This window comes from Crinia signifera, chromosome 5 (assembly GCF_055691185.1).
Source record: "Crinia signifera chromosome 5, ASM5569118v1, whole genome shotgun sequence".
NCBI classification, from domain to species: Eukaryota; Metazoa; Chordata; class Amphibia; order Anura; family Myobatrachidae; genus Crinia; species Crinia signifera.
In genome coordinates this window covers 324924358-324951437 of record NC_139221.1, presented here as the reverse complement: position 1 = coordinate 324951437, position 27080 = coordinate 324924358, and the positions used below count along the sequence as shown (strand labels likewise).

Below are 27080 nucleotides of genomic sequence, written 5' to 3'. Positions count from 1 at the left end.
ACTGAGCTGAATGAACTCCCATTGGTAGAGCATGTCTTGCATGGGCATGTTGGTAGAATATAAAGGACACTTGCGGGATATAAAGTACAGAACGTTATGCTGACGAGATGTAAAGGACAGAACATTACACTGGCGAGATGTAAAGGACAAAACATTACACTGGCGAGATGTAAAGGACAGAACATTACACTGGCGAGATGTAAAGGACAGAACATTACACTGGCGAGATGTAAAGGACAGAACGTTACACTGGCGGGATGTAAAGGACAGGACGTTACACTGGTGGGATGTAAAGGACGGAACATTACACTGGCGAGATGTAAAGGACGGAACATTACACTGGCGAGATGTAAATGACGGAACGTTACACTGGTGAGATGTAAAGGACGGAACATTACACTGGTGAGATGTAAAGGACGGAACATTACACTGGTGAGATGTAAAGGACGGAACATTACACTGGCGAGATGTAAAGGACGGAACGTTACACTGGCGAGATGTAAAGGACAGGACGTTACACTGGTGGGATGTAAAGGACGGAACATTACACTGGCGAGATGTAAAGGACGGAACATTACACTGGCGAGATGTAAATGACGGAACGTTACACTGGTGAGATGTAAATGACGGAACGTTACACTGGTGAGATGTAAAGGACGGAACATTACACTGGTGAGATGTAAAGGACGGAACATTACACTGGCGAGATGTAAAGGACGGAACGTTACACTGGCGAGATGTAAAGGACGGAACATTACACTGGCGAGATGTAAAGGACGGAACATTACACTGGCGAGATGTAAAGGACGGAACGTTACACTGGCGAGATGTAAAGGACAGAACATTACACTGACGGGATGTAAAGGACAGGACATTACACTGGCGAGATGTAAAGGACGGAACATTACACTGGCGAGATGTAAAGGACAGGACATTACACTGGCGAGATGTAAAGGACAGGACATTACGCTGGCGAGATGTAAAGGACAGAACATTACGCTGGCGAGATGTAAAGGACAGAACATTACACTGGCGAGATGTAAAGGACAGAACGTTACGCTGGCGAGATGTAAAGGACAGAACGTTACGCTGGCGAGATGTAAAGGACAGAACATTACGCTGGCGGGATGTAAAGGACAGAACATTACGCTGGCGAGATGTAAAGGACAGAACGTTACGCTGGCGAGATGTAAAGGACAGAACGTTACGCTGGCGAGATGTAAAGGACAGAACGTTACAATGGCGAGATGTAAAGGACAGCACGTTACGCTGGCGAGATGTAAAGGACAGAACGTTACGCTGGCGAGATGTAAAGGACAGAACATTACGCTGGCGAGATGTAAAGGACAGAACATTACACTGACGGGATGTAAAGGACAGAACATTACACTGACGGGATGTAAAGGACAGAACATTACACTGGCGAGATGTAAAGGACAGAAGATTACACTGGCGAGATGTAAAGGACGGAACATTACACTGGCGAGATGTAAAGGACGGAACATTTCACTGGCGAGATGTAAAGGACAGAACATTACACTGGCGAGATGTAAAGGACAGAACATTACACTGGCGAGATGTAAAGGACAGAACATTACACTGGCGAGATGTAAAGGACAGAACATTACACTGACGGGATGTAAAGGACAGGACATTACACTGGCGAGATGTAAAGGACGGAACATTACACTGGCGAGATGTAAAGTGGCCAATATTACCACAATGCAACATGTTTTTGAGAAAACGCAAATTGAGTGGTTATGGGCCCTCTCTATGTGGGCAGTGCTCGCATTGCACTTGTGTGACTACATATTACAAATTAATATGCGTATGGTAAATACTCTTCAATGTTCTGGGATTTGCGAATGGATCTTCGATTTTTGATGCTTTCACAATTTTGCTTTTTGCTCGCAATCAGCTGCGTTTTCTCTGATTAAAGATCGATTCTGAACTGCGTGTGATATCTGCACCTCTACATTCAGGGAAATCTGCGCATTTATTTCCATGCGGACGAGGCAGGGGCCTATTTGCGGATTTCTGTCGTACTCTGTGTCTGGCGCCTAGAGCGCAGTGTAAGGGCGCACATTAGTGCAGCCTGCGCGTGCCACAGCAGTGATGAAGCGATAGCATAGAAGTGATTGGAAAAAGAGCTTACAAGTGAAGGGGCTGTCGCTGTGCATCTCCCAGGTCCCAGTGCCATCTGGAACGTGTTGCTTATTTACTGCCAGTACCATCCTGGGACTTCATCTAGAAGACACAATACATTAATTTCTGAATGACATTGGGTGAGAGCTGGCACATGGAATGTGGGTAGAATCTGCTGTGCCCAGCTAATACCTGTTTGTACCTAAGCGAATGGTGGAGCTGCCAGCTGAATGTACAACTACACTATTTCTAAAGGGGAACAGTAATATTTAAAAGAATAACGGTTACTAGTAAATACTGGGCACTATGTGAAGTCAGTATGTGACATACAGTAAATCCAGCACAGTTTACCATACAGATGGAGGCCGGCTCATCGGGTACACCAGCAATACAGCTCTGGCTGCTGACGCGCCAACATGTCACACACTCATTGCTGAGAATGGGGCGTGTGAGAGTCTGTGATGCACAATCGGTGGCGGGCCTTGGCGAATGGCGCGTCAGGGGCCCGGCTAGATGCACCTTGCTCCATTACTTATGGTAAACTGTGCTGGATTTATGTGTTCCCACTGAATTTTCTGTCATCTTTGCAGCTAACATTGACTAACGTTACCTTTTATACAACTATGGGACTTTTCTTGAGGATATCCGGGGATCAATATACCCTTTGGTCTATTCCCTTGTGAAACCTGGGATTATGTTTATCAGGATACTTTATATGAGGCAGCCCCTTTTGTATAACCAATCATGCATCCGTCTCTGATTAATAACCCCTGATGAAGTCTCTCTGTAGACGTAACGCGTCGGCTTCTTCTGCACATTGATGTCATCTCCTCTATGTCTACAATTGTGAAACATAATCTGCATTGTATGAAGTTTTATTCATTTGTATGATACAAATACTTTTTAAGACAATAAATACCAGTATATGGACCTCTGGGCTGCTCTATTACTATTGGTTGAGGCTACAAATGGTCCAATATTGACATTCTCTGCATTTCATTTGTTTCCGCTCCAACGGAATTGTGTGGGACAGGCAGCCCTGTTATATATTTCAGATATATCCTTACTTTTATAAATGCTAATATATCACCTCTCTCTGGCCGCCTCACGTAATTGCACCAGCTACTTACCTGTCTGTGATCTCGCTGCACCCACCAGCACTTTTATAAATAGCAGTTGGCTTCGCACAATACGAGGGTCACACAAATAACAGTTGTGCAAATCCATATAACACCTCCTGGAAGACAAAAGAAACAATCTTCCCATAGATATGCCTATAAACACATATCAAAGTGCAGGCATACACAGTAGCATACTGTACCTCTGCACTGCGTGTCTCCTGTCTCACCCTGCAGAAGTGTGGAACCTACTACATTTTGTTTGACATCAGCATATATAGTGTGTTTGTATAGCAGCATTTTACAGGAGATATTTCATCTAATCACATCAATCCCTGCCCAGTGGTGATTACACTCTACAGTATATTCTCTATCACATGTACATACATTACAGAGAGCTTATCAGTCACATCAGCCCCTGCCCCAGTGCTGCTTACACTCTATATTCCCTATCACATGTACACACACATTACAGAGAGCTTATCAGTCACATCAGCCCCTGCCCCAGTGCTGCTTACACTCTATATTCCCTATCACATGTACACACACATTACAGAGAGCGTATCAGTCACATCAGCCCCTGCCCCAGTGCTGCTTACACTCTATATTCCCTATCACATGTACACACACATTACAGAGAGCTTATCAGTCACATCAGCCCCTGCCCCAGTGCTGCTTACACTCTATATTCCCTATCACATGTACACACACATTACAGAGAGCGTATCAGTCACATCAGTCCCTGCCCCAGTGGTGCTTACACTGTATATTCCCTATCACATGTACACACATTACAGAGAGCGTATCAGTCCCATCAGCCCCTGCCCCAGTGCTGCTTACACTCTATATTCCCTATCACATGTACACACATTACAGAGAGCGTATCGGTCACATCAGCCCCTGCCCCAGTGCTGCTTACACTCTATATTCCCTATCACATGTACACACACATTACAGAGAGCGTATCAGTCACATCAGTCCCTGCCCCAGTGGTGCTTACACTGTATATTCCCTATCACATGTACACACATTACAGAGAGCATATCAGTCACATAAGCCCCTGCCCCAGTGCTGCTTACACTCTATATTCCCTATCACATGTACACACATTACAGTGAGCGTATCAGTCACATCAGTCCCTGCCCCAGTGGTGCTTACACTCTATATTACCTATCACATGTACACACATTACAGAGAGCATATCAGTCACATCAGCCCCTGCCCCAGTGGTGCTTACACTCTATATTCCCTTTCACATGTACACACACATTACAGAGAGCGTATCAGTCACATCAGCCCCTGCCCCAGTGGTGCTTACACTCTATATTCTCTTTCACATGTACACACACATTACAGAGAGCGTATCAGTCACATCAGCCCCTGCCCCAGTGCTGCTTACACTCTATATTCCCTATCACATGCACACACATTACAGAGAGCGTATCAGTCACATCAGCCCCTGCCCCAGTGGTGCTTACACTCTATATTCCCTATCACATTTACACACACATTACAGAGAGCGTATCAGTCACATCAGCCCCTGCCCCAGTGCTGCTTCCACTCTATATTCCCTATCACATGTACACACACATTACAGAGAGCGTATCAGTCACATCAGCCCTTGCCCCAGTGGTGCTTACACTCTATGTTCCCTATCACATGTACACACACATTACAGAGAGCGTATCAGTCACATCAGCCCCTGCCCCAGTGGTGCTTACACTCTATATTCCCTTTCACATGTACACACACATTACAGAGAGCGTATCAGTCACATCAGCCCCTGCCCCAGTGCTGCTTACACTCTATATTCCCTATCACATGCACACACATTACAGAGAGCGTATCAGTCACATCAGCCCCTGCCCCAGTGGTGCTTACACTCTATATTCCCTATCACATGTACACACATTACAGAGAGCGTATCAGTCACATCAGCCCCTGCTCCAGTGGTGCTTACACTCTATATTCCCTATCACATGTGCACACATTACAGAGAGCGTATCAGTCACATCAGCCCCTGCCCCAGTGGTGCTTACACTATATTCCCTATCACATGTACACACATTACAGAGAGCGTATCAGTCACATCAGCCCCTGCCCCAGTGCTGCTTCCACTCTATATTCCCTATCACATGTACACACACATTACAGAGAGCGTATCAGTCACATCAGCCCTTGCCCCAGTGGTGCTTACACTCTATATTCCCTATCACATGTACACACACATTACAGAGAGCGTATCAGTCACATCAGCCCCTGCCCCAGTGGTGCTTACACTCTATATTCCCTATCACATGTACACACATTACAGAGAGCGTATCAGTCACATCAGCCCCTGCCCCAGTGCTGCTTCCACTCTATATTCCCTATCACATGTACACACACATTACAGAGAGCGTATCAGTCACATCAGCCCTTGCCCCAGTGGTGCTTACACTCTATATTCCCTATCACATGTACACACACATTACAGAGAGCGTATCAGTCACATCAGCCCCTGCCCCAGTGGTGCTTACACTCTATATTCCCTATCACATGTACACACATTACAGAGAGCGTATCAGTCACATCAGCCCCTGCCCCAGTGGTGCTTACACTCTATATTCCCTTTCACATGTACACACACATTACAGAGAGCGTATCAGTCACATAAGCCCCTGCCCCAGTGGTGTTTACACTCTATATTCCCTATCACATTTACACACACATTACAGAGAGCGTATCAGTCACATCAGCCCCTGCCCCAGTGGTGCTTACACTCTATATTCCCTATCACATGTACACACACATTACAGAGAGCGTATCAGTCACATCAGCCCCTGCCCCACTGCTGCTTACACTCTATATTCCCTATCACATGTACACACACATTACAGAGAGCGTATCAGTCACATCAGCCCCTGCCCCAGTGCTGCTTCCACTCTATATTCCCTATCACATGTACACACACATTACAGAGAGCGTATCAGTCACATCAGCCCTTGCCCCAGTGGTGCTTACACTCTATATTCCCTATCACATGTACACACACATTACAGAGAGCGTATCAGTCACATCAGCCCCTGCCCCAGTGGTGCTTACACTCTATATTCCCTATCACATGTACACACATTACAGAGAGCGTATCAGTCACATCAGCCCCTGCCCCAGTGGTGCTTACACTCTATATTCCCTTTCACATGTACACACACATTACAGAGAGCGTATCAGTCACATAAGCCCCTGCCCCAGTGGTGCTTACACTCTATATTCCCTATCACATTTACACACACATTACAGAGAGCGTATCAGTCACATCAGCCCCTGCCCCAGTGCTGCTTATACTCTACAGTATATTCCCTTTCACATGTACACACACATTACAGAGAGCGTATCAGTCACATCAGCCCCTGCCCCAGTGCTGCTTACACTCTATATTCCCTATCACATGTACACACACATTACAGAGAGCGTATCAGTCACATCAGCCCCTGCCCCAGTGCTGCTTACACTCTATATTCCCTATCACATGTACACACACATTACAGAGAGCTTATCAGTCACATCAGCCCCTGCCCCAGTGCTGCTTACACTCTATATTCCCTATCACATGTACACACACATTACAGAGAGCGTATCAGTCACATCAGTCCCTGCCCCAGTGGTGCTTACACTGTATATTCCCTATCACATGTACACACATTACAGAGAGCGTATCAGTCCCATCAGCCCCTGCCCCAGTGCTGCTTACACTCTATATTCCCTATCACATGTACACACATTACAGAGAGCGTATCGGTCACATCAGCCCCTGCCCCAGTGCTGCTTACACTCTATATTCCCTATCACATGTACACACACATTACAGAGAGCGTATCAGTCACATCAGTCCCTGCCCCAGTGGTGCTTACACTGTATATTCCCTATCACATGTACACACATTACAGAGAGCATATCAGTCACATAAGCCCCTGCCCCAGTGCTGCTTACACTCTATATTCCCTATCACATGTACACACATTACAGTGAGCGTATCAGTCACATCAGTCCCTGCCCCAGTGGTGCTTACACTCTATATTACCTATCACATGTACACACATTACAGAGAGCATATCAGTCACATCAGCCCCTGCCCCAGTGGTGCTTACACTCTATATTCCCTTTCACATGTACACACACATTACAGAGAGCGTATCAGTCACATCAGCCCCTGCCCCAGTGGTGCTTACACTCTATATTCTCTTTCACATGTACACACACATTACAGAGAGCGTATCAGTCACATCAGCCCCTGCCCCAGTGCTGCTTACACTCTATATTCCCTATCACATGCACACACATTACAGAGAGCGTATCAGTCACATCAGCCCCTGCCCCAGTGGTGCTTACACTCTATATTCCCTATCACATTTACACACACATTACAGAGAGCGTATCAGTCACATCAGCCCCTGCCCCAGTGCTGCTTCCACTCTATATTCCCTATCACATGTACACACACATTACAGAGAGCGTATCAGTCACATCAGCCCTTGCCCCAGTGGTGCTTACACTCTATGTTCCCTATCACATGTACACACACATTACAGAGAGCGTATCAGTCACATCAGCCCCTGCCCCAGTGGTGCTTACACTCTATATTCCCTTTCACATGTACACACACATTACAGAGAGCGTATCAGTCACATCAGCCCCTGCCCCAGTGCTGCTTACACTCTATATTCCCTATCACATGCACACACATTACAGAGAGCGTATCAGTCACATCAGCCCCTGCCCCAGTGGTGCTTACACTCTATATTCCCTATCACATGTACACACATTACAGAGAGCGTATCAGTCACATCAGCCCCTGCTCCAGTGGTGCTTACACTCTATATTCCCTATCACATGTGCACACATTACAGAGAGCGTATCAGTCACATCAGCCCCTGCCCCAGTGGTGCTTACACTATATTCCCTATCACATGTACACACATTACAGAGAGCGTATCAGTCACATCAGCCCCTGCCCCAGTGCTGCTTCCACTCTATATTCCCTATCACATGTACACACACATTACAGAGAGCGTATCAGTCACATCAGCCCTTGCCCCAGTGGTGCTTACACTCTATATTCCCTATCACATGTACACACACATTACAGAGAGCGTATCAGTCACATCAGCCCCTGCCCCAGTGGTGCTTACACTCTATATTCCCTATCACATGTACACACATTACAGAGAGCGTATCAGTCACATCAGCCCCTGCCCCAGTGCTGCTTCCACTCTATATTCCCTATCACATGTACACACACATTACAGAGAGCGTATCAGTCACATCAGCCCTTGCCCCAGTGGTGCTTACACTCTATATTCCCTATCACATGTACACACACATTACAGAGAGCGTATCAGTCACATCAGCCCCTGCCCCAGTGGTGCTTACACTCTATATTCCCTATCACATGTACACACATTACAGAGAGCGTATCAGTCACATCAGCCCCTGCCCCAGTGGTGCTTACACTCTATATTCCCTTTCACATGTACACACACATTACAGAGAGCGTATCAGTCACATAAGCCCCTGCCCCAGTGGTGTTTACACTCTATATTCCCTATCACATTTACACACACATTACAGAGAGCGTATCAGTCACATCAGCCCCTGCCCCAGTGGTGCTTACACTCTATATTCCCTATCACATGTACACACACATTACAGAGAGCGTATCAGTCACATCAGCCCCTGCCCCACTGCTGCTTACACTCTATATTCCCTATCACATGTACACACACATTACAGAGAGCGTATCAGTCACATCAGCCCCTGCCCCAGTGCTGCTTCCACTCTATATTCCCTATCACATGTACACACACATTACAGAGAGCGTATCAGTCACATCAGCCCTTGCCCCAGTGGTGCTTACACTCTATATTCCCTATCACATGTACACACATTACAGAGAGCGTATCAGTCACATCAGCCCCTGCCCCAGTGGTGCTTACACTCTATATTCCCTTTCACATGTACACACACATTACAGAGAGCGTATCAGTCACATAAGCCCCTGCCCCAGTGGTGCTTACACTCTATATTCCCTATCACATTTACACACACATTACAGAGAGCGTATCAGTCACATCAGCCCCTGCCCCAGTGCTGCTTATACTCTACAGTATATTCCCTTTCACATGTACACACACATTACAGAGAGCGTATCAGTCACATCAGCCCCTGCCCCAGTGCTGCTTACACTCTATATTCCCTATCACATGCACACACATTACAGAGAGCGTATCAGTCACATCAGCCCCTGCCCCAGTGGTGCTTACACTCTATATTCCCTATCACATTTACACACACATTACAGAGAGCGTATCAGTCACATCAGCCCCTGCCCCAGTGGTGCTTACACTCTATATTCCCTATCACATGTACACACACATTACAGAGAGCGTATCAGTCACATCAGCCCCTGCCCCACTGCTGCTTACACTCTATATTCCCTATCACATGTACACACACATTACAGAGAGCGTATCAGTCACATCAACCCCTGCCCCAGTGGTGCTTACACTCTATATTCCCTATCACATGTACACACATTACAGAGAGCGTATCAGTCACATAAGCCCCTGCCCCAGTGGTGCTTACACTCTATATTCCCTATCACATTTACACACACATTACAGAGAGCGTATCAGTCACATCAGCTCCTGCCCCAGTGGTGCTTACACTCTATATTCCCTATCACATTTACACACATTACAGAGAGCGTATCAGTCACATCAGCCCCTGCCCCAGTGGTGCTTACACTCTACAGTATATTCCCTATCACATGTACATACATTACAGAGAGCGTATCAGTCACATCAGCCCCTGCCCCAGTGGTGCTTACACTCTATATTCCCTATCACATGTACACACACATTACAGAGAGCGTATCAGTCACATCAGCCCCTGTTCCAGTGGTGCTTACACTCTATATTCCCTATCACATGTACACACATTACAGAGAGCGTATCAGTCACATCAGCCCCTGCCCCACTGCTGCTTACACTCTATATTCCCTATCACATGTACATACATTACAGAGAGTGTATCAGTCACATCAGCCCCTGCCCCAGTGCTGCTTACACTCTATATTCCCTATCACATGTATACACATTACAGAGCGTATCAGTAACATCAGCCCCTGCCCCAGTGGTGCTTACACTCTATATTCCCTATCACATTTACACACACATTACAGAGAGCGTATCAGTCACATCAGCCCCTGCCCCAGTGCTGCTTACACTCTATATTCCCTATCACATGTACACACACACATTACAGAGAGCCCCTGCCCTGCTTACACTCTATATTCCCTATTACATGTACACACATTACAGAGAGCGTATCAGTCACATCAGTCCCTGCCCCAGTGGTGCTTACACTCTATATTCCCTATCACATGTACACACACATTACAGAGAGCGTATCAGTCACATCAGCCCCTGTTCCAGTGGTGCTTACACTCTATATTCCCTATCACATGCGCACACACACATTACAGAGAGCGTATCAGTCACATCATCCCCTGCCCCAGTGCTGCTTACACTCTATATTCCCTATGACATGTATACACATTACAGAGAGCGTATCAGTCACATCAGCCCCTGCCCCAGTGCTGCTTACACTCTATATTCCCTATCACATGTATACACATTACAGAGAGCGTATCAGTCACATCCGCCCCTGCCCCAGTGGTGCTTACACTCTATATTCCCTATCACATGTACACACACATTACAGAGAGCGTATCAGTCACATCAGCCCCTGCCCCAGTGCTGCTTACACTCTATATTCCCTATCACATGTATACACATTACAGAGAGCGTATCAGTCACATCCGCCCCTGCCCCAGTGGTGCTTACACTCTATATTCCCTATCACATGTACATACATTACAGAGAGCGTATCAGTCACATCAGCCCCTGCCCCAGTGCTGCTTACACTCTATATTCCCTATCACATGTACACACATTACAGAGAGCGTATCAGTCACATCAGCCCCTGCCCTGCTTACACTCTATATTCCCTATTACATGTACACACATTACAGAGAGCGTATCAGTCACATCAGTCCCTGCCCCACTGCTGCTTACACTCTATATTCCCTATCACATGTACACACATTACAGAGAGCGTATCAGTCACATCCGCCCCTGCCCCAGTGCTGCTTACACTCTATATTCCCTATCACATGTATACACACATATTACAGAGAGAGTATCAGTCACATCCGCCCCTGCCCCAGTGGTGCTTACACTCTATATTCCCTATCACATGTACACACACATTACAGAGAGCGTATCAGTCACATCAGCCCCTGCCCCAGTGCTGCTTACACTCTATATTCCCTATCACATGTATACACACATATTACAGAGAGCGTATCGGTCACATCAGCCCCTGCCCCAGTGCTGCTTACACTCTATATTCCCTATCACATGTATACACATTACAGAGAGCGTATCAGTCACATCAGCCCCTGCCCCAGTGCTGCTTACACTCTATATTCCCTATCACATGTACACACATTACAGAGAGCGTATCAGTCACATCCGCCCCTGCCCCAGTGGTGCTTACACTCTATATTCCCAATCACATGTACATACATTACAGAGAGCGTATCAGTCACATCAGCCCCTGCCCCAGTGCTGCTTACACTCTATATTCCCTATCACATGTACACACACACATTACAGAGAGCGTATCAGTCACATCAGTCCCTGCCCCAGTGGTGCTTACACTCTATATTCCCTATCACATGTACACACACATTACAGAGAGCGTATCAGTCACATCCGCCCCTGCCCCAGTGGTGCTTACACTCTATATTCCCTATCACATGTACATACATTACAGAGAGCGTATCAGTCACATCCGCCCCTGCCCCAGTGGTGCTTACACTCTATATTCCCTATCACATGTACATACATTACAGAGAGCGTATCAGTCACATCAGCCCCTGCCCCAGTGGTGCTTACACTCTATATTCCCTATCACATTTACACACACATTACAGAGAGCGTATCAGTCACATCAGCCCCTGCCCCAGTGGTGCTTACACTCTATATTCCCTATCACATTTACACACACATTACAGAGAGCGTATCAGTCACATCAGCCCCTGCCCCAGTGGTGCTTACACTCTACAGTATATTCCCTATCACATGTACATACATTACAGAGAGCGTATCAGTCACATCAGCCCCTGCCCCAGTGCTGCTTACACTCTATATTCCCTATCACATGTACACACACACATTACAGAGAGCGTATCAGTCACATCAGCCCCTGCCCCAGTGCTGCTTACACTCTATATTCCCTATCACATGTATACACATTACAGAGAGCGTATCGGTCACATTAGTCCCTGCCCCAGTGGTGCTTACACTCTATATTCCCTATCACATGTACACACATTACAGAGAGCGTATCAGTCACATCAGCCCCTGCCCCAGTGCTGCTTACACTCTATATTCCCTATCACATGTACACACATTACAGAGAGCGTATCGGTCACATTAGTCCCTGCCCCAGTGGTGCTTACACTCTATATTCCCTATCACATGTACACACATTACAGAGAGCGTATCAGTCACATCAGCCCCTGCCCCAGTGCTGCTTACACTCTATATTCCCTATCACATGTACACACATTACAGAGAGCGTATCGGTCACATTAGTCCCTGCCCCAGTGGTGCTTACACTCTATATTCCCTATCACATGTACACACATTACAGAGAGCGTATCAGTCACATCAGCCCCTGCCCCAGTGGTGCTTACACTCTATATTCCCTATCACATGTACACACACATTACAGAGAGAATATCAGTCACATCAGCCCCTGCCCCAGTGGTGCTTATAAATCACATCCCCTACCACATGTACACACGCACACACACACACACTAGGGTTTTGCTGTCCTACTATTGTGTGTTTTTGGGGTTCCCGGTGGAAACTCGCACCGACAGAGTGTGAATATATAAACCCCACAGAGATAACATAACCTGGGCATAACTAGGATTGTAACTCCTGATGTTAGTGCTGTGATGCTGTAATGCTAACCACTGTGCCATCTGTGCTGCCCTTGGACTATCTCACTCATTGCATGTCAGGCGAATGGGACAAAAAGGATTCCCCAGTGGTTAGGCCCAGTGACTGGGTATATGTGGACATTCCCTGCTCTGTCTGGTGGTTATACAGCCATTACATAGCTGATGGTAACATTGGTATTCTAGCCTGAAATAGCTTCATTGTAAGTGAGACTGCAGCAATGGTCCTTGTAAAGATACAGTAAAGGCCCCCATACGCTGACCAATTTCCCCCTGAGCTCCCCAGGACGGTTACTTATGATTTGATTCTTGATGTGCAATTATTACATGCGATAAAATGCATGTGATCTATCCTATGTAAAACTCCCGGGGAGCTGCAGCCGCGGCGGGGGAACAGGAAAGCTGGCCAACAGTGAATGGTGAACAGAATTTATATAACTCTGTCAAAACACTGGCCGGCTGCTGATTGGCTGAGAGAATTCTCTGTCAATCATCACACGGACAGAATTTCGAAAGTGTTATTTTTAAAATTTTGCTGCCATTGCCCGCCCAGCACCTGCCGCTCACCGCTGCCCGCCTCGTTGCTCACCACTGCCCTGCGCCCGCCTCACCGCTGACCAGCATCCGCCAGCCTGACCCAATACATTGAAGGTGCTAAAAAGCACCCGCGATGTGTCTCTGATGGGTCAGTTTGAGATATTTTATGTTTCACCTCCAGGGTCTGACCCGATGCGCATCCAATTTGGTCCGATTTCTTGTTCCGATCCGTCGGGATCAGGTGAAATCGGCCCGAATCATACTAATGTACGGGCACCTTGAGTCTGCAAACTTGGTGATTTTATAGCAAGAAAACAAATATTAACTTCTTTAAATTAACATACTGTATATTTTTTTTAGAACGATCCCAAAACTTGTCGCTCGGTTTTCGATCATAGAAGAGAGAAAATAATTTCCCATGACCGAGACGTTCCAGTTGTGGTCTCTGGGGTAGAGTGAGGTGTGAGGTGTGCGGAAGCATTATATCAGGGGCATAGGCCAGGTCTATGGGAGGATGGAGGGTCAAGGACGGGGGGGACGGCTGCCTCTTTAATTCCCTATTACACACAGCTGCCTATTTCTTAAACATATAAAGTCTATTACCCTGCCGCTCTTCCCATCCAGCGCCGGGAGGAAGGTTAGAGGTGCTATGTTTTTAATCTCTGATTTGTAAATGATACCTGCACTATACACGGCTTAAAATATGTATCTTAAAATGTCATTTTAGTCACATCTCAGTTTAATAGCAATACGTAAGTCACTGCGTCCCCGGTGCTAAAAATAGCGCGTCCGAATTCCCACCCGCAGGCTACATGGCTTCTTGACAACATAAGAATATGATATTTCTGCGCCTTTTTCACAATTAAGACGCGTCTCCACCGCAATCCGATGTGATCGATCCGCTTCACAGGACCATACAGATTCATTAGATATGTGACACTTCAATATCTGTGTGCGACCGAGTCTGATGTAACGTACAGAGAGAGTGAGATTTGGGTTGGGGGTTAAAATGAAATCTAGATTGCAGTGTAATATTAAAGCAGCCAGCATTTGCCCTGCAGAGAAACAAAATAACTCACCCAAATCTAGCTCTCTCTGCTCGTGTTTCATCTGCCCCACCTGCAGTGCACATGGTTTTGCCAATTAGAGATTTTGCTTTTGTGATCCTTACTGAATAACCTGTTCTGTTGCGCTTTGCAGACAGGCTTACTCGTGCCTATATTCCACTAAAACCCCAGGTCTGCCTTGAATTTGGAACATGGTGCCAGATGCATTAAGCCTTAGCAAGTGATAAAGTGGAGGGGGATAAGAGTGATGAAGTACTGGCCAATCAGCTTCTAACTGCCATTTTTCAAACCCAGCCTGTAACATGACAGTTTGGATTGGCTGGTCCTTCGCTCTTATCACCCTCCACTTTATCACTTGTTAAGGCTTAGTAAATCTGGCCTATGGTTCCAGCGGTAGGCGGCAGAATTTGATAAAAACAATTTACTGGGTACAAAGTCAGTGGCCATCTGAATATGAGGTCTCTGATTGGCTGAGAGCTCTCTCAGTCAATCAGAGGGCTGCCCAGTGTTTTAAATTGTTATTTAAAATTCTGCTGCCCGCCGCCACCAGCCCTCCTGCACAGCGCTGCGGTCCACCACCGCATGGGCATATGTGTATGGTGCCCGTAGGCCACTTTAACACACACGGGCAGCCGCCGGGCAACGAAATCCCGCACTGCCAAGAAGCCGTGCCATGCACAGAAGTTTTTTCCAGTGGTAACAGCCAACTGCAACCGGGCGGCCAGGCCGTGACCGCCTGTGTGAATGGACACAATACTGTCCATTATTAACTACTGTGTACGGCACGGCTTTAGGCGGTGCGGGTTTTCGCTGCCCGGTGTCAGCCGGAGCCTGTGAAACAGCCCATAAGATTAAATTCACACACGAAAAACAGATGCCACGCGTCTTACGGCAGGCGTCTGACTCATTGATGGCTCATTGAGGCTAGGTGTATGAGGGCATATCTGTAAGTGGCATCTAGATGCCCACTCCCAGGTCCGTATTTCCCATCACTTTCACAATGCTTCAAATTAAAATTTTGTTTTAAACATTGTGATTTCCCCAGGACTAAAATGAATGCAGCGATTTGTAAGGAGAGAAGCGATGGCAAGAGATTGGTATAAGCCGGTCAGAAACGAGGGCGGTTACAGCTCTTACAGAACCTTACATTATTCAGGACCTCATTACAGTCCTTTATTTCCTAACCGCTCCATGTTAAAGACCCTTCCCCGTATTATCCCAGCCCGCCCCACTCCCCGTCTGCGCGGCGATGGGACCAAGTACAAAGAATATCCCTTTCTCTTGTGTAGCCAAGGTTATGGCGATAAATCTCAGCATTGTCACTTCTGTTCAGAGTAAATTGGTCGGACGCTTTTGGGGCGAGAGAGGGATAATTTCCTGCCGTATTTCAAATGGATTAGAAATGAGTTTGAAAGGATAGTTCATGCCTCCTATTACAGGGGGCTGCGGGGAAGCCGCTCTTTACTCTCTCTTCTGTCTGAAACCTTCATTACCGCTGCTTAATACCTTTCCTATTTCGTGGAGTTAATGACATTTTCCTGCCTGAGCAGGCCGCAGCGTCAAAGGCTGAGAGTACAAGACAAGTGTGTGGAGGGCAGACGCGCTCACCGGGTCCCTGGCCTCGCAATCCGCTCATTAATTTCTACCTTCTATTCCCATTTGTAGGAAGGTTTTATCCTTTTCTCTTAGTGTAGTACAACAGGTTATGTGACGCCGCCGCCAGCCGTGTCCCAGATCTCCTCGCGAGCGGCAATACTTGGTTCCTCCTAATGCCTGGCTTGGACGGTCCATCATCCAGTTGAAATTGAAATTTAAAAAGACATAAGACCCTCCTATGACATCTAATTGCATATCTGGGACATTTGCGGAACATCTGATGTCATTAGGACAGTACTGAATCAGTGACGTCACCTAGTCATTACATAGAGAAATATGGCCACTGCCTGCAGCCTGTGCGTTTCGCCCTCGGCACTGCGTGCAGACTGTGTGTTTCGCCCTCGGCACTGCGTGCAGACTGTGTGTTTCGCCCTCGGCACTGCATGCAGACTGTGCGTTTTGCCATGGGCACTGTGTGCAGTCTGTTGTGTTGCCCCAGGGCACTGCATGCAGCCTGTGAATTTTCGCCCTGGGCACTGCATGTGCTTATCACCCTGGGCACTGCATGCAGTCTGTGCGTTTAGCTCTGGGCACTGGGTGCAGTCTGTTGCGTTGCCCCCTGGCCACTGCCTGTAAGACAGTAAGAACATTGCATATGTCTGTTTCCTCAGGGCTGTAAATGTATTCTCTATATTTCAGGTTGCTGCTATTAAACAGGATGCGCCTCCTGTCCCAGACTGGACGGTTACAGAGCCAGCAGAGGTGGAGGAGCCGCGGACTGTGCTTTATCGGAGGGGTCATGTACAGAGTCTCTGCAAATAAACTGTCCAAGACATGGAGCCCGGGCAGTGCTGGAAAGCAGACTCCCAAATCTGGTGAGTAACTGTCATATAATATACTGACATACTCTGCACTGTATAATAGTGACTTCCATAGTAATATACTGACGTCCTCTGCACAGTATAATAGTGACTACCATAGTAATATATACTGACGTCCTCTACACAGTATAATAGTGACTTCCATAGTAATATATACTGACATACTCTGCACAGTATAATAGTGACTTCCATAGTAATATACTGACGTCCTCTGCACAGTATAATAGTGACTACCATAGTAATATACTGACGTCCTCTACACAGTATAATAGTGACTTCCTTAGTAATATACTGACGTCCTGTACACAGTATAATAGTGACTACCATAGTAATATACTGACGTCCTCTGCATAGTATAATAGTGACTTCCATAGTAATATACTGACGTCCTCTGCACAGTATAATAGTGACTACCATAGTAATATACTGACGTCCTCTACACAGTATAATAGTGACTTCCTTAGTAATATACTGACGTCCTGTACACAGTATAATAGTGACTTCCATAGTAATATGTACTGACGTCCTCTACACTGTATAATAGTGACTTCCATAGTAATATGTACTGACGTCCTCTACACTGTATAATAGTGACTTCCATAGTAATATACTGACATCCTCTGCACAGTATAATAGTGACTACCATAGTAATATACTGACGTCCTCTACACAGTATAATAGTGACTTCCATAGTAATATACTGACGTCCTGTACACAGTATAATAGTGACTTCCATAGTAATATACTGACGTCCTGTACACAGTATAATAGTGACTTCCTTAGTAATATACTGACGTCCTGTACACAGTAGAATAGTGACTTCCATAGTAATATACTGACGTCCTGTACACAGTAGAATAGTGACTTCCATAGTAATATACTGACGTCCTCTGCACAGTATAATAGTGACTTCCATAGTAATATACTGATGTCCTGTACACAGTATAATAGTGACTTCCATAGTAATATCCTGACGTCCTGTACACCGTATAATAGTGACTTCCATAGTAATATACTGACGTCCTCTACACAGTATAATAGTGACTACCATAGTAATATACTGACGTCCTGTACACAGTGTAATAGTGACTTCCTTAGTAATATACTGACGTCCTCTGCACAGTATAATAGTGACTTCCATAGTAATATCCTGACGTCCTGTACACCGTATAATAGTGACTTCCATAGTAATATCCTGACGTCCTGTACACAGTATAATAGTGACTTCCATAGTAATATACTGACGTCCTGTACACAGTATAATAGTGACTTCCATAGTAATATACTGACGTCCTCTGCACAGTATAATAGTGACTTCCATAGTAATATACTGACGTCCTGTACACAGTATAATAGTGACTACCATAGTAATATCCTGACGTCCTGTACACAGTATAATAGTGACTTCCATAGTAATATCCTGACGTCCTGTACACCGTATAATAGTGACTACCATAGTAATATACTGACGTCCTGTACACAGTATAATAGTGACTTCCATAGTAATATCCTGACGTCCTGTACACAGTATAATAGTGACTTCCATAGTAATATCCTGACGTCCTCTGCACAGTATAATAGTGACTTCCATAGTAATATCCTGACGTCCTGTACACCGTATAATAGTGACTTCCATAGTAATATACTGACGTCCTGTACACAGTATAATAGTGACTACCATAGTAATATCCTGACGTCCTGTACACAGTATAATAGTGACTACCATAGTAATATACTGACGTCCTCTACACTGTATAATAGTGACTACCATAGTAATATACGGACGTCCTGTACACAGTATAATAGTGACTACCATAGTAATATACTGACGTCCTCTACACTGTATAATAGTGACTACCATAGTAATATACGGACGTCCTGTACACAGTATAATAGTGACTACCATAGTAATATACTGACGTCCTGTACACAGTATAATAGTGACTTCCATAGTAATATCCTGACGTCCTCTACACTGTATAATAGTGACTACCATAGTAATATACTGACGTCCTCTACACTGTTTAATAGTGACTACCATAGTAATATACGGACGTCCTGTACACAGTATAATAGTGACTACCATAGTAATATACTGACGTCCTGTACACAGTATAATAGTGACTACCATAGTAATATCCTGACGTCCTCTGCACAGTATAATAGTGACTTCCATAGTAAGATCCTGACGTCCTGTACACAGTATAATAGTGACTTCCATAGTAAGATCCTGACGTCCTCTACACTGTATAATAGTGACTTCCATAGTAATATCCTGACGTCCTCTGCACAGTATAATAGTGACTTCCATAGTAATATCCTGACGTCCTGTACACAGTATAATAGTGACTACCATAGTAATATCCTGACGTCCTGTACACAGTATAATAGTGACTTCCATAGTAATATCCTGACGTCCTGTACACCGTATAATAGTGACTACCATAGTAATATACGGACGTCCTGTACACAGTATAATAGTGACTACCATAGTAATATACTGACGTTCTGTACACAGTATAATAGTGACTACCATAGTAATATCCTGACGTCCTGTACACAGTATAATAGTGACTTCCTTAGTAATATACTGACGTCCTGTACACAGTATAATAGTGACTTCCATAGTAATATCCTGACGTCCTGTACACCGTATAATAGTGACTTCCATAGTAATATCCTGACGTCCTGTACACAGTATAATAGTGACTTCCATAGTAATATCCTGACGTCCTGTACACAGTATAATAGTGACTTCCATAGTAATATACTGACGTCCTGTACACAGTATAATAGTGACTTCCATAGTAATATCCTGACGTCCTGTACACCGTATAATAGTGACTTCCATAGTAATATCCTGACGTCCTGTACACAGTATAATAGTGACTTCCATAGTAATATCCTGACGTCCTGTACACCGTATAATAGTGACTTCCATAGTAATATCCTGACGTCCTGTACACAGTATAATAGTGACTTCCATAGTAATATCCTGACGTCCTGTACACAGTATAATAGTGACTTCCATAGTAATATACTGACGTCCTGTACACAGTATAATAGTGACTTCCATAGTAATATCCTGACGTCCTGTACACCGTATAATAGTGACTTCCATAGTAATATCCTGACGTCCTGTACACAGTATAATAGTGACTTCCATAGTAATATCCTGACGTCCTGTACACCGTATAATAGTGACTTCCATAGTAATATCCTGACGTCCTGTACACAGTATAATAGTGACTTCCATAGTAATATCCTGACGTCCTGTACACAGTATAATAGTGACTTCCATAGTAATATCCTGACGTCCTGTACACCGTATAATAGTGACTTCCATAGTAATATCCTGACGTTTTGTACACAGTATAATAGTGACTTCCATAGTAATATCCTGACGTCCTGTACACCGTATAATAGTGACTTCCATAGTAATATCCTGACGTCCTGTACACAGTATAATAGTGACTTCCATAGTAATATCCTGACGTCCTGTACACCGTATAATAGTGACTTCCATAGTAATATCCTGACGTTTTGTACACAGTATAATAGTGACTTCCATAGTAATATCCTGACGTCCTGTACACAGTATAATAGTGACTTCCTTAGTAATATACTGACGTCCTGTACACAGTATAATAGTGACTTCCATAGTAATATCCTGACGTCCTGTACACCGTATAATAGTGACTTCCATAGTAATATCCTGACGTCCTGTACACAGTATAATAGTGACTTCCATAGTAATATCCTGACGTCCTGTACACAGTATAATAGTGACTTCCATAGTAATATCCTGACGTCCTGTACACAGTATAATAGTGACTTCCATAGTAATATCCTGACGTCCTGTACACCGTATAATAGTGACTTCCATAGTAATATCCTGACGTCCTGTACACAGTATAATAGTGACTTCCATAGTAATATCCTGACGTCCTGTACACAGTATAATAGTGACTACCATAGTAATATACTGACGTCCTGTACACAGTATAATAGTGACTTCCATAGTAATATCCTGACGTCCTGTACACAGTATAATAGTGACTTCCATAGTAATATCCTGACGTCCTGTACACCGTATAATAGTGACTTCCATAGTAATATCCTGACGTCCTGTACACAGTATAATATTGACTTCCATAGTAATATCCTGACGTCCTGTACACAGTATAATAGTGACTACCATAGTAATATACTGACGTCCTGTACACAGTATAATAGTGACTTCCATAGTAATATACTGACGTCCTGTACACAGTATAATAGTGACTTCCATAGTAATATCCTGACGTCCTGTACACAGTATAATAGTGACTTCCATAGTAATATCCTGACGTCCTGTACACAGTATAATAGTGACTACCATAGTAATATCCTGACGTCCTGTACACCGTATAATAGTGACTACCATAGTAATATCCTGACGTCCTGTACACCGTATAATAGTGACTTCCATAGTAATATCCTGACGTTTTGTACACAGTATAATAGTGACTTCCATAGTAATATCCTGACGTCCTGTACACAGTATAATAGTGACTACCATAGTAATATCCTGACGTCCTGTACACAGTATAATAGTGACTTCCATAGTAATATCCTGACGTCCTCTACACAGTATAATAGTGACTTCCATAGTAATATCCTGACGTCCTCTACACAGTATAATAGTGACTTCCATAGTAATATACTGACGTCCTGTACACAGTATAATAGTGACTTCCATAGTAATATCCTGACGTCCTGTACACAGTATAATAGTGACTTCCATAGTAATATCCTGACGTCCTGTACACCGTATAATAGTGACTTCCTTAGTAATATACTGACGTCCTGTACACCGTATAATAGTGACTTCCATAGTAATATCCTGACGTCCTGTACACCGTATAATAGTGACTTCCATAGTAATATCCTGACGTCCTGTACACCGTATAATAGTGACTTCCATAGTAATATACTGACGTCCTGTACACAGTATAATAGTGACTTCCATAGTAATATACTGACGTCCTGTACACAGTATAATAGTGACTTCCATAGTAATATACTGACGTCCTGTACACAGTATAATAGTGACTTCCATAGTAATATCCTGACGTCCTGTACACAGTATAATAGTGACTTCCATAGTAATATCCTGACGTCCTGTACACCGTATAATAGTGACTTCCATAGTAATATCCTGACGTCCTGTACACAGTATAATAGTGACTTCCATAGTAATATCCTGACGTCCTGTACACCGTATAATAGTGACTTCCATAGTAATATCCTGACGTCCTCTGCACAGTATAATAGTGACTTCCATAATAATTTCCTGACGTCCTCTACACAGTATAATGGATGCAGATTATCCTGCAGACTGTGGCCTTCTGTGTAATTGATTACAGATCGAAGCTCCCACCCAGATATGGAACACTCCTGTAATGTCACCCCTAAGTCTTGCTGTTCCTCTTCTCTACTGTGGTGCTTCTAGCACAGGCATTATCTGCATAATCAGTGCTGAAATACAGACCACACTGTGCTAAAAACACCCCAGGCAGGGAAAAGGAACTACACGGCTTTGGAACATGCATTTGGTGAAGCAGGCAGTCAGGAGTCAGAAAGAAAGAGTCAAAAAGCGGGAAAGATGGAGTCTGTAAAAAGCAAGTCAAATCAGAAGGGAAGCTGGAGCCTGATAGCAGGAGTAGGAACGCAGGGTAGTAGAAGTTGCAGGGAGGTTAGAGTCGGCAAGCAGGTGTCTGAGGGTATATACTTAGTATATGAAACCATGAGTTCCTTGAGGGATGGTATCAGTATCTCAGACTTATCAACAAATGTTGATAATTTGGACGGTGCACGCTATACCAATCCACTCTCGTGGTCCCTGTATACAATGAGGGCAGGCAACTAACAGCGCCGTCACCCCGCATCACTGCCCAATTTCCATGGGAACGCCCAGCATTTCATGAAAACACATGAAACGCTGGTCGTTCCCATGGGCCCCAGCGCGTCGTTGCCACCCTTCAACCCCCTCGCGCCTGCACTGCTAGGTGCGAACGGGATGGCGAACTACTGTAGCAGTTTTCCATTCCCGCTCGCACCCAGCGTATGCACATGGGCATAAATGCGCATACGCAGACATAAATCATCGCTCCCCCTGTGCTAACGGGTGGGGGAGCGAATCAATCAGAATAAGGCCCAATTTGTGAAGGGTTAAAAAAATGGTTAAATTCTTTATTTTCTCTGTACCTAGGGAAGGGTTAATGAGTCTTGGTGAAGGTTATACCCCTTTCACACTGCACTTGTTAAACGGTATATTGCCGTTTTTTTTCCCATCTCTAAACGTTTAAGGCTGCAGTGGGAAAGCGCCAGAGTTCATTTACCGGTTAAAGATAACCGGTATTTCAAAACGTTTAAAAAGCAGAGTCCTACACGTTTCAGGGCCGTTTTTTATGCAGTGAGAATGGCTCTGAAATGGTATTTAGTAAAAACAACAGATTCCAGACCTGTGATAGGCTGTCCCCTGCATTCTGCCTTGAAACGTGTTCAGGGGATTAAACGGGTTGACTGATGTGAATGGTACTTAAACGGTAATCTACTGCAATGTGAAGGCTCAGACCTGTTTTAAATACCGTTTCAAAATACCGGTTTTTAAAACGTTTTGGCAGTGTGAAAGCAGTATTAGTGTGGTTTCTTAATGACAAGGTAATAAGATCACGTGAGTTCCGGGGGTTGGTTTTTAAAGGATTATTAGGCTTTGTGACCAGTTTTTGCAGAGCCCCTGGTCATGTAGGGTTAGTAAGCTCTGCTGTGGTCATTGATAGGCTGATAAGGAATTGAATTAGTCATTGTAAGCCTGCGAGCAGGGCCCTCCCACCTCTCTGTCTGCCTGTTCTAATTAATTTCGCTGAATCACTGTTGTTTCCAATTGTAAAGCACATCAGGATTTGCATGCACTACAAAAGGCACCGTTAATAAATAATAACTGAAGGGGTTAATCAACAATGTTTTCTCATTGTATAGTTATTAAACTTTGTTTTGTCATTGAAGGGGTTAAGTTCTGCATTCAGTCCCTGAAAGGTTAATATACTGTATGCTAGGTCTCTAAAGCACTATTTAGATTCGTCGTTGGTCATTGATGGGTTAATAAGCTATGGGATTGGTCATTTGTAGAATCATCTTTAGTTGCACATTGAAGGGTTAATAAGAGCTGTATATTGTTGTTTTTGTTGCATCTTGTATGATTGATGTCACTGGCACACCTGCACCTAGTACTCCGCTCTGTGGCATAGTGGCAGTACTAGTACGTATGAGGGTGCCTCGGACCAGTGTCACACACGTGAGGACTTGCGGATGGGACCTGTCTGCAGTTACCTCCTTCTGATTGGAACTCACAGAAGCCGTCCCTGTATCATCTGTCCCCCAGCGCTGAGCTCTGTTCCTGGGAGCACGAGGCCTGTGACGCGGACACACGATGCCAGTCTCAGCGTTGCCCTTGTGAGATCATCGCATGGTTACCGTGACAGATTGTCATCAGACCTCGCTTAATGACCATCGCCTCAACCACGCGATGACTGACTGGTTCTTACTGTTCCTGCTGAGACATCTCTCCGTAGCTGATGACTGACCACCCTGAGCGCTCTCTGACCACCGCTGCGCCCCGTGTGAACAGAGAAGTCTCTTACTGTATGATTATTTCATGAAGAAAACCATCCGGCACCAGCTCTGCGGCAAATCTACATCTCTTATCCACACATATTACCGGCTCCCACTCGCGGTTACAGGACGATCTGCAGGTCGGCACCCGATGTGTGCAATATCCTACTTCACTCAGGACTTGGTCTCCAAAACTTCAAGCGCCTTCCTACCCTTTTACAGGATCCGGACTTTTGGGTCGACATGGGTTTTAGACGACAATCACTAGGTCGTCTCTCGATTTTATTTTCATGTTTAGAACTTTTTCCTACTTTACCACCCACCTGTACTGCGACTGGAAGCGGTGAAGGGTGCCCGGGGCAGCAGTAGCGGAGCGTGACACCTGCTCCAAAGCATGACAAGTGCATGGGTACACTAGTTTCGGTTCCACGTGGTCAGATTTACAAATCAACACATTAAAACTGTGAAAAACGCATGTCGACAATTGCTGGATCAATGGATCAACCTTTTGCTTGTGTTGACCTCTTTCCAAAGTCCAAAAGTCGACCTTGTGCTTTACTACATAATCAGTGGCGGCTTCCAACTTTTTTGTGGAAGGGTGGCTGCCGCTGGCCGCGTCGCCGGGTCATGCTCTTTGCTGCTGTCAAAGGACCCAGCGGCTGTAGAAAGCAGTGACAGGTGCTGCATCCGGCGCATACGCAGTATCGGCAACGGTACTACGCATGTGCATACCCCAGACTACATGGGCTGCATCGGCTGCAGCCCATTGAAGCCGGATAAGGCTGCACGGCAAGGCAGTGAGCGGCTTCTACTAGAAGCCAGTGCTCTGCCTATCATAGCCCAGACTGCCAGTCTCGGAGGGAGGGAACACCCTGAGACTGCCTGGTGACTGGCAGGTCGACCTTCCAATAGAAAGTCAGTGCCAGTCACTGTGAAGCCAGTGCAGTCTCAGAGACTGCAACGGGCATCACTAGGGCGGAGCACAGTGGCGGATTTTACCAATAGGTATAAACCGCCACTGCACATAATGTTACACACTGTATGTTCTGTTTCTGCGATCACACATCTCGCTGGCCCTAGGGCGACATTGCACATTGTATCTGAATTGTACAGGAACATCTGCAATCGGTATAGAGTGTAAGCCTGCGAGCAGGGCCCTCATACCGCCATGTCTGTCTGTCATTAACCAGTCTTATTACTATTTTTTCTCCAATTGTAAAGCGCCACGGTATATGTTGGCACTATATAAGTAAGTGTCATCTTATGGGATGAACCAATATTTCTGAGCACTCAGCGATCAATAGACTAAGAACCAGGGTGTGCACAGAGACACCGGCGTAGAGAAGTTACAGACATAACTGTTCCTGGGCTCCGTCCAAGGCACCGGCCCTTTCCACCGCTGCGCATCTGCCCTTTAGATTCCTTTCATTCATTGCAGACCTCCACCAGAGCGGTGGTCTCTGCGCGCCTGCTTCGCATGGAGAATTCGGCCTGTAAATCATTGCGGGGGCAGCTCTGCCTCCGTCCTTGGCAGGCATGTCTGCACACAGATGTTGGCATGGCTGGCTGCTCTCCTGGAGCTGGTGACATTATTTGACAAGCCCGCTGCCGTGTTCCTTCTATACCATCTTCCTTCCTCAAACCCACAACAGATGGGGCGGCGTCAGCATCAGCCGGGCAAGTGACAGCTCCAGCTAGAGGAGAGGCCGCGGACACACTATCAAATGTGAGTCACTCACTCTGCGCGACAACAGGCTGGCAGGTGAGTGACTGCGACACACTCCCACCACCTGGCATGGTGAACGCTTGGCAGGTTTACAGGGATTCACCTGATTTCTGTCATTCGCTCAATTCTTTCTCTACTCGATTTAACCGTTCTTCTATCCTAAGGAGTTTGCTGTACACGTTAACCCCCTAGTACCAGGAGCTTACACTCTTTAGGGCATTTATATACATGTGTGCGCGTGATGTATATCAAAGGCAAGTTGTGAATAGGAGATTGCGG

General features: G+C 45.4%; 1 protein-coding gene across 1 annotated transcript in view; it reads left to right on the top strand.

The window, feature by feature from the left end:
- Positions 1 to 27080, top strand: part of ZC3H3 (zinc finger CCCH-type containing 3) — a 194309-nt gene that overhangs the window by 90193 nt on the left and 77036 nt on the right. The window contains exon 5 of the mRNA XM_083144927.1: positions 17238 to 17413. Coding sequence (XP_083001053.1) covers positions 17238 to 17413 — 176 coding nt within the window. The remainder of the gene's footprint in view (positions 1 to 17237; positions 17414 to 27080) is intronic.